The following is a 9,502-nucleotide window of genomic DNA, read 5'->3' as shown; positions in this document are numbered from 1 at the left end:
ACCCCGACAGCTATTGCAATTTTTTTAGAATTAATGAAGATATGTTTAATATTTTACTCAAAAAGGTAGTATTAAAATATTTAATTTAACTATAACCTATATTAATTTTACTTTGTTATAGGTTGAAAATAAAATTATGAAATGTGATACTATTATGAGAAATGCCCTATCACCTGAATTAAAATTGGAAATTACTATGCGTTATTTGGCTACAGGAGATTCCTACAAATCACTTCAATATCTGTACAGAGTCTCAGCATCATCCATTTGTAGTTTTTTACCTGCTGTATTTGATGCTATTTATGAAGGATTAATAGAATATATCCAGGTAACGATTTTGACAAAAAATAATCATGCCTTATATAATATAATGTATTATTATTTATTAATCTGTATGGGTTATATACTGTTTATCTAGAATACTTTTTAACAACTTTCATTCATGAATTAAAAAAATAGTACATATTCTATAGAAATTATTATTAAATTTCAAAATTATTATAAAATAATGCTAAATTTGAGTTTTGGTTTGTTTGATGTACTGGTTCTGGTGGTTCTAAAGTTGTAAAACAATCAGAGTATGATGCATCAAATTCATCATTTGTAGAATCATTACTTGAATATGAGATATTTGAATTGCTATTATCAGATGGGGAAGGTATGAATTGTACCTCAGTTGTATTTTTAGCTGTCATTACAATTGGGTTTGTGGACCCATTTGTCTCATTCATTGAACTAATGCGAGCTCTTGTCAAAATATTCTGGATATCTGATTGTGCCATGAGAGCCTCTTTTAAAGGAAGTTGTTCCAGTTGAGTTGCTATATGTTTCGCAAAAACTGTAAATTCATTTTCCATTGTTTGTTTTTTACAAACATATTTCAGGGTTTCTACAGCATTGTCCAACGTGTTATCAATTTTAGTTTTTTTAAAAATATTTTTTTTTGACTTCCTTGGTGTACATGTAGGTGCTTTAAAGTTATCATCATCATCATTAGCTTTTAACCCAGCATCTTTATCAAACTGTGCTTCTACTTGTAGTATTTGAGAATCATCATTATCCACAGATGTTAAATCAACACTTTTATCATTTAATACCTATAAAAATATAATTTTTAATTTATTAATATAAAATTAGTTTGTTGTTGTATATTAATTTGTGTTAATTTTTTAGGTCCCGAAAAATGAAAACGAATGGAAGAAAATCATTAATGGCTTTAATTCATTATGGAATTTCCCAAATTGCTTTGGTGCCATTGATGGTAAGCATATAATGATACAATGTCCTCCAAATACAGGTTCCAACTATTACAATTACAAGGGGTCATTTAGCATTGTTTTATTAGCCTTAGTTGATCATAATTATAATTTCCAATGCATTGATATTGGTAAATATGGAAGTAACGCTGATGCTGGAATTTTTGAAAAATCAAATTTAAAAAAAGCACTTGAAGAAAACGTGTTAAAATTGCCAGATGGTGCAGTTATGTTGGGAGATGAGGCTTTTCCATTGAAAACTTACCTCATGAAACCATATGCAAGAAGAAATATTCTTTCAAGAAAAGAAAAGATTTACAATTATAGGCACTGTCGTGCCAGACGAATTGTCGAAAATTCTTTTGGTATACTGGCTAACCGATTCCGAGTATTTAGAAAACCTATATCACTCGCTCCAGAAACAGTAGTGAAGCTTGTTAAAGCAGCATGTTCCCTACATAATTGGATTAGAAAGACAGGACTTAGTCAACACTCCATATCAGTTGACATTGAGGATTTAGAGTTGGGACGTTTAATTCCTGGATCATGGCGAAATGAAGGTTCATCCGGATTCAGAGGATTAGGACCTCCCACGCAACGAAATCCTTTAACTGAAGCTCGAAAAAAAAGAGACAGTTTTGCAGAATATTTTGTTGGCGAAGGAGAAGTGTCATGGCAAAATCGAATGATCGAATAATTAATATCAGTTTCATATCAATAAATAATATTTAAAGACATAAAATGTATTTTAATTTTAATTATAATATTATAAATGTGGGGTTATTATTATTATTATTATTATTATTATTATATTATTATTATTTGTATTATTTCATGACACAGCATAGACACTTATCAGTAGTCTGTGAACGAGTGAGAGTGAACTGTAACTGTGCTGTGTAATTTTAAGTTGTGTAGGAAAATATAAAAGTTCTGAGCTCCATAGTTGTTAATGTTTGTTAATCACCCTCGGCCAATTAATTTAAAATTAATACAATACTGTATTCAATTCTACATAAATATGTTATTAATATTACCAAATTAGTGTCCGATTTATTAACAATATCTGAAGTTTTTTTTAAAAAACTATCTGCATATGAAAACCAGGCCAATTTAGGTTTATACACTGTACTCGACCCTGAACCTGTCCTCATTGATGATTTAATCTTGGCAACCTCTTGATTATAAGTACATCTATATCAAAATATATATATAAATCTATTATTGCACTAGTTTAATAATTACCTAATTTATATTAGTTTACAAATATTGTTTTCACAAAATATATTATTATTATATGTATACTAACGAGAAATAAATACTGACCTTATATTTCTTATTTTTTGTCTTAACTCTTTGACATTGTTTATGGAACTTGTGATTTTCAACAACTGTTCTTCAGCATGGTCTCTTTTTATGCGATTACTATAATCAGGCATGCTTTTGTCCCACAAACAAGGGTACCTTTGGTACTCCTCAAGAAATTCAATTGTATTGAACTGGTTAGCCATAATTACAGATTATAAACAAACTCTTGATAATTTAAAATGTATTAAACAGATGAAGATTAAGATTAAAACAGATTAATGAAAGACAATTAATTAATTAATTAATTTAGACAGATGAAAATCAATGTGAATTAAAATATTATATAATATGTACAATATTCTACTCTCGCGGTAATAGAAAATCACGTTCACACGACGATAGTTACTGTAACTCTCGTGAAAGTTGCTCTCAACTATCATGCATGCATGATAGTATGATAGTAGCTTCACGATAGTTCGATAGTTACTATTTATCTGTTCACACGGCGATAGTACTATCACGATAGCGACTATCGTGAGAGCAACTATCATCGTGTAATGGGGCGTTCCCACGAGGCGTTAATCACGACAGTGAACCACGCTTTCGTGAAATACACTCGTGTGTGAACGCATAGTCGTTAAACTTACTTTCGTGAGGAACGGCGCACGACTCAAGCGTGGATAGATCAAACGTGTTTGATTTTCAGTCGTGATATACCGTTCGTGAAGCCAAGATGTCGTCACAGCAAAAATATCGTGTAATTAAGTTTAACGACATTGAAACTACGCGTTTTTTGGAGTTATATTCTATGGAAAAGGTGTTATATGATCCAAGTTTGGAGGAATACCGTGATAGAGATTTACGTGCCGCCGCAGCTAAGAGAATAAGTCATGAATTAAATATTCCTGGATTTGGACCAAAAGAAGTTATATTAAAATTCAAAAATTTAAGAAGCTCTTTCAGTCAGGAATTAAAAAAAATATCAGACAGTGCAAGGTCTGGAAAAGGTACAGATGACATATACAAGCCAAAAGTATTTTGGTTTGATCAGATGAACAGTTTTATTCGTCCGTTTGTTCAACAGCGACCCACACAATCGAATCTGGTAATTACTTTTTTTTTTTATAAAATATATTTCGGTATATAATAATTTAAAAATGATATACGAGTATTAATTTAAATTTAAATTAGTATGAATAATGCGTTGTTTTTAGTAACTATTTATAATATCTTATCTTATCTTATCTTCTATGAGTATTGTATAAAAAATCATAAAAAAAAAAATCTTTAACGTAAATATATTTATTATCCACACGATTGTAAACAAAAATAGATTTATATTATTAGTTATTACAGTTCATTTGACACATCAGTTATATGGTTTTGCCAGGGAACAGCTCCTTCGTTATTAAAATAATCACGATATTTATTCCGTATTTGTTGTGCCTCCATATTAGAATGTTTGTGGTTAGTTGCTGGTAGATTCTGTAATCCACTATTATTTTGACGCCATGATCCAAGAAAAACTCTGTGGTTCTCATCCTCATAATCAATCAGATCTCCCGTCACATACCGAGGGTTTGTTTTTTTCAACCAATTATGAATTGCACAGCATGCGAGGACAACTTTGTCTAACGTTTCTAATTTTAATGAAATTGGTTTTTCAAACAATCTAAATTTACTCGCGAGTATGCCAAAGGCGTTTTCCACTACACGTCTTGCTCTTGACAATCGATAATTGTAAATCCTTTCTGCAGGGGTTAAATTGCGTCGACTGTAGGGTTTCATTATATAATTTTTTAACGGAAATGCATCATCAGCCAAAATAACGAAATTGTTTGGTATGGCTAGTGAGTTTGTTTCTAAAGCGTTGTACAAAGAGCTATTTTGAAAAATTCCTGCATCTGATCCTCTCCCTTTCGCTCCAACATCAACATATAAAAAACAATAATCGGAATCTACCAAGGCCATTAACACAATACTATAACTTTTTTTATAATTAAAATAATCTGAACCACTTCCGGGAGGAGCTCGTATGACAACATGCTTACCATCTAGAGCCCCTACACAACCAGGAAAATTCCATCGCGTTCTAAAACCATATTCAATGTTTTTCCACTCATCTGATGTTGCAGGGACCTGAAACATTATATTATTAAAATATGAATAAACTAATAATATTAACACATTATTATTATATTACAGATACTTCCTATAGAAAATTCCTCAGAGGCCTCAATAGAAAATAGTCTACAATCAGAACCTAACTTTGAATACAGTACTAGCCAAAACTCTGAAGACGTGATACAGATTGCATCAAAAATTGATACACCACCTGCGAAGATAATAAAAAGAAAGATTGAACCACAACCATCAACATCAAAAAATAAAAAATCTATTCATGATCATGAAATAGGATTTATGACAAGTGCAATTGACAAATTACATGAAATTTCAAATCGCGCATCACAAGTCGCTACAAATATAGATGATAGTTATGATCATTTTGGGAAATATATCGCATCAATGTTAAGAAGTATAGGACCACCAACAGCAATACGATTACAACAAAACTTCATGAATCAAATTACAATTGCTATGTGCCCACCAGAATATGTTACTGATAATTCAACGGCTGGAACATCAAGTGGAAGACAATCAAATTTAAGTACTTTTTCGGCTAGTAATGATGACGACTACATGACATTATTTACAGATTTATAATTAAACAAATTTTATAATTATAATTATTGTTATAATTAAACAAATAAAAGTTCACTATTACTAATAATTTTATCGTTATTATGATTATTTTATTTGTAATCTATACACCTAATACGGGCACAATAATATTTAAATAATATTTATAATAATTTAAAATTTTAAGGTACTTACTTGTATGAATTCTGCTAGTTCATTGTATATTGCTTCACAGGTTTCTGGAATAAATTTACTTATTGTGTTTTTTGGAACACGGAACAAAAATTCTAAACTTTTTAAGGAATCACCTGAAGCTAAATACCGTAAAGTCACCTCTAATTTTGTTTTTGCACTAATTGCTTGTCTCATGTTAGTGTCAGATTTTGAAATAATATTTGTAACACGTTTTAAGAGGTATTCAAACTGAAATTCAGTCATTCGCAGTAGGTTTCTAAAATCTTCTGGAAAATTGCTTTTTAATTCCATACTAACCAAGTTTGACGCTCCTAACATATTTCTTCGCTGTATCCATTCTCTAACCCAAAAACGTCTTTTTTTTCGTTTTCTTGTAATTGTGTCCTGTAAGCGCTCCATCTTTTTTGCTAAGATAGTAGCAAAAAACGAACTTAAAACAGCACAACTTTCAACAACCAGATCATTCATGTTCGATGTTTCGATAGTGAGTGAAAGTCAAAACACGAGGCGTGAACGGCACGAACCCAAAACCGTGTGAACGTTTCATCAATTCACACTTTCGTGAGTGTCACGAACGAAAGTTGACTAGCGTGGTTCACTGTCGTGATTAACGCCTCGTGGGAACGCCCCATAAACGTAGCTTAATAGTGCCCTACCACAACTATCGTGCGGTGACGGTCGGTCGATGGTTATCGGACGCTTCCAGAAATAGACTGAACTAATTACCTAGTCAATATAGAAGTCATGATAATTAGATGACTACTAATATAACTATATAAGTCATAATAATATGACATTATGACGACTGACTACTAACAGCTGTATTTTCAATAATTTGTACACAGATATAAATATTAGATATAGATATTCAATTTATTTTCGATTTATATACTACACAACCGACACAAATACACAATCATTTCTTCTGGGTAATTCGATGCAATCACATCATTTCTTCGAGATTTTCGTTTCATCGTGATCAAATTATTTTTGTGAATTTTTTTTTATAATTATTTTTCATTTTTAAACATTGGCAAATAAACAAAATAAACTAAAACGAAAACGGAAACGGTCATCTAAAAAAAAAATAACAAGTTCTCTTGCACTACGACGATGCAAACAAATAAAGTAAGTATGAATCCAATTTATTATGTACCCGACTTACCCAATCAATCATACAATTTATTATAAAGTATTAACATAAGTCATTAACGGTATTAACTATTAATATTAGAATATAATGTATTTTATGCATTTTTTTATCAATTTCAAGCTCTGATGTCATAGTAAACGATGAGGATCACAGAAATATACCAAATAGAATTGTAGAACATAACGCAATGATTTATGAACAGAGTGGTTCTAGCATATAATATGTAGACAGTAGTACAATAAATTATACAGATGTTTACCAATCGATTGATAATAATTTCCAAAGTTGCGAGTATGATCACAATTTATATTATATCTACTATTTATTGTTTATTGTATTGTATTAATTTCATGATAAATAATTTGTTTTTATAATTATACATATAAAATAATAAATAATATGTGTAATGTGTTTATATTATATACATGAGTAGGTACAAAAATTTAATGTATTGTAACACACAATTTTGTATATTTATTAGTTTTTTTAATCAAATTTGTAATAAAACTAGCATGTTTGAGGGGTAAACCTGTATTATTATATATATTACGTTTCTGTTTCAACAGTTAATTTCGCCATTATGGGTCGTGATCGAGATCAATTCAGAAAATTTGAATCTGGTAGACAAAAATTAAAAAAAAAAAAATTAAAAGAAAAGTTTATGAAACGTCAAACTGGTGCGTTACAAAAATGTTTAATACCTTCATGACACGTGTCGGGATAGTAAGCGCACCAATAATTACAGTGCCCTAATGATGCATTTGAGACGTTATTGCACATTCTCAAATTCGTGTCTGAATTTGCAACAACAACAACAAGGACACCTGGTTTCGCCCAGAAGGCGACCACACGACGTAAACAAGAGACGCACCACAATATATAAGGGAGCCCGAAGACCAGCAACGGCAGATGTACCAAAGCTATCAACAACTGAGCACTTTCACGTCACTCAGCCACTTATTTTATTTGTTACATGTATTTTGTTTATATGCAATAAAGACATATTTCGTTATTAAGTTTAACTTTAATTCAAATTAACCATTTGGATTCAAATTTGATACTGGCATGCAACACTAGAATACAATCAAATAACACGAGATCCACTTAGTAAAACTTTAGTTAATAAAAAGTTACAAAAAAATTCTCATTTGAATATGATAAAAGAATAATACAACCAGATTATGATACAATACCATACGGATACAAATTATAATCATTTAAATTTTAATTCTAAAAATTCTATAAATTCACATTTATAATTACGATAACAGTAATATTCTTCTTCATAAACTGTACATTCTATATCATAAATTTTATAATAATTCACATTTGATTTAAAAATTTTTTCAACTGTAAATATTTCCTTAAACCAATTAGTTTTTAATTTATTTAGATATACATCATTTATTGAGGATAATCTAACTCTATCATTTATTTCAAATTTATTTTTAGAATTACTAATATCATAGTTATAAACAGTAGAAAGTAGATCATTCTCGTTTTTCTTACTTACATCAGCAGGTTTAATTTTTATTGTTTTATGGTATGTATTATTATATGTCTTAAGGCTGTTGAAAGCGGGTCGTTTTTGTGTGCATTTAGACCAATAAGCGAAAGTAAAAAAATATACTTCCAGTTATCCAATTTTAATTTTAAAAAAATGTTTAAATTTGTTGTCTCCTTGTCTATGTTTTGTAGGAAATCGATTTTTGGTTTTTTTTTTTTAGTATCACTATAATAAAAGTAATTATTGGAAAAAAAATGAAAATTAATTTGGTACTATATTAATTAAACTATTTAAAAATTGAAAATCTATTTCCTACAAAACATAGATAAGGAGCTAACAAATTCAAATATTTTTTTCAAAATTAAAATCGGGCTTTTGGTACTAGATGAATTTTTCTTTCTCTTTTTTGGATTTTCATAGCCACATAATAATTGAAACATTTTTATTTGCAAAATTTAGTGACGTGTAACTACGCGTCTATACGCTACGGATTTCCGAGAATTAAAGAATCTTACATGAGTCGTTGACTATTATACGGGCGATAAGAAATCAATTAGAGCTCAGACAGACATAATAATATTTTATTATTTACAATAATATTAGAATATACTTACATAGTTCATTCGAAAAAGGCGGGAAAAATTATTTGACATTGCTAATACAATATTATATTCAGTATGCCATCGTGATTCAGTCCGTGTACGTTTATTTATTCTCCAAATTAACACACTACCGATTGTTGTTTTTTTGTGGTAAAAATGAGTGATTGGCGTTTCAGTAATAAAAAAACGTCCTAATTTATTTATTAAACGAAAAATATTAAAGCACAATTTGGCAAATTTAAGCAAAAAAAAGAAAGAAAATCAAGAACTCGACAATGACAGGAATAACGTTTCAGAAATAAGCAATAATCCGGTAATTATTCAAAAATGTGATTTTATAATTATTATTTTAAATCTTGGTGGTATTTATATGTATATACCTATTTATCCATTTTTTTTATAGATTATAAATACATCAAATCAGAGTAATGAAACATTATGAAGATGAACACAAAAATAACAGGTAATAATGTATATATTTAGAACAAAATAATATTTTTTAGATTAATACATATAATTATAATATATTGACTGAACAATTTACTCATCTTTTGTATTTCAAGAAAAAATAAAAAAATTTAAAAAAAATAATAAAAATCAAAATTATTGTATGTCATTAATAACATTTATAGCTTATATTACCCACATATAAGAATTTTTATAAGCAAAATAATAATTCTCAAAGTAAATAGTATTAATTTTACTTTTATTATTTTAATTTCCATTAGGTTTATTTATGGTGGTAGACGTATTGTTGATAAAAATCACTTATTTAATTCGA

The 9,502-nt window shown here is 29.1% G+C and overlaps 3 protein-coding genes across 3 annotated transcripts; 1 reads left to right on the top strand and 2 right to left on the bottom strand.

The window, feature by feature from the left end:
- Positions 1-209: 209 nt before the first annotated feature.
- On the bottom strand, positions 210-2,767 carry LOC126555030 (uncharacterized). Its single transcript, XM_050209997.1, has 4 exons — positions 2,583-2,767; positions 2,294-2,450; positions 543-1,097; positions 210-296 (listed from the first exon to the last, which is right to left on the bottom strand). Exons 1-4 carry the CDS (start codon positions 2,765-2,767, stop codon positions 210-212), a joined length of 984 nt encoding a protein of 327 aa, XP_050065954.1.
- On the top strand, positions 1,180-2,025 carry LOC114122579 (uncharacterized). The gene has a single exon (XM_027985266.2). The coding sequence runs from the start codon at positions 1,273-1,275 to the stop codon at positions 1,951-1,953; it is 681 nt and encodes a 226-aa protein (XP_027841067.2). The 5' UTR covers positions 1,180-1,272; the 3' UTR covers positions 1,954-2,025.
- Positions 2,768-3,914: 1,147 nt separating the features above from the next.
- LOC126555029 (putative nuclease HARBI1) lies at positions 3,915-5,927 on the bottom strand. Its single transcript, XM_050209996.1, has 2 exons — positions 5,460-5,927; positions 3,915-4,703 (listed from the first exon to the last, which is right to left on the bottom strand). Exons 1-2 carry the CDS (start codon positions 5,925-5,927, stop codon positions 3,915-3,917), a joined length of 1,257 nt encoding a protein of 418 aa, XP_050065953.1.
- Positions 5,928-9,502: the final 3,575 nt, after the last annotated feature.

The sequence above is a fragment of the Aphis gossypii genome, unplaced genomic scaffold (assembly GCF_020184175.1).
Source record: "Aphis gossypii isolate Hap1 unplaced genomic scaffold, ASM2018417v2 Contig00684, whole genome shotgun sequence".
Lineage (NCBI taxonomy): Eukaryota > Metazoa > Arthropoda > Insecta > Hemiptera > Aphididae > Aphis > Aphis gossypii.
The sequence above is the reverse complement of the archived record's forward strand: the minus strand, read 5'-3'. Positions and strand labels throughout refer to the sequence as shown.

Coding starts and splice junctions, on each gene's coding strand:
- LOC126555029 (XM_050209996.1), bottom strand. CDS start 5,927: ATGAATGATCTGGTTGTTGAAAGTTGTGCTGTTTTAAGTTCGTTTTTT. Junction 4,704..5,459: donor AACTAGCAGAATTCATACAA/GTAAGTACCTTA, acceptor ATAATGTTTCAG/GTCCCTGCAACATCAGATGA.
- LOC114122579 (XM_027985266.2), top strand. CDS start 1,273: ATGATACAATGTCCTCCAAATACAGGTTCCAACTATTACAATTACAAG.
- LOC126555030 (XM_050209997.1), bottom strand. CDS start 2,767: ATGGCTAACCAGTTCAATACAATTGAATTTCTTGAGGAGTACCAAAGG. Junction 2,451..2,582: donor CAAAAAATAAGAAATATAAG/GTCAGTATTTAT, acceptor ATTTTGATATAG/ATGTACTTATAATCAAGAGG. Junction 1,098..2,293: donor ATAAATCGGACACTAATTTG/GTAATATTAATA, acceptor ATATTTTTATAG/GTATTAAATGATAAAAGTGT.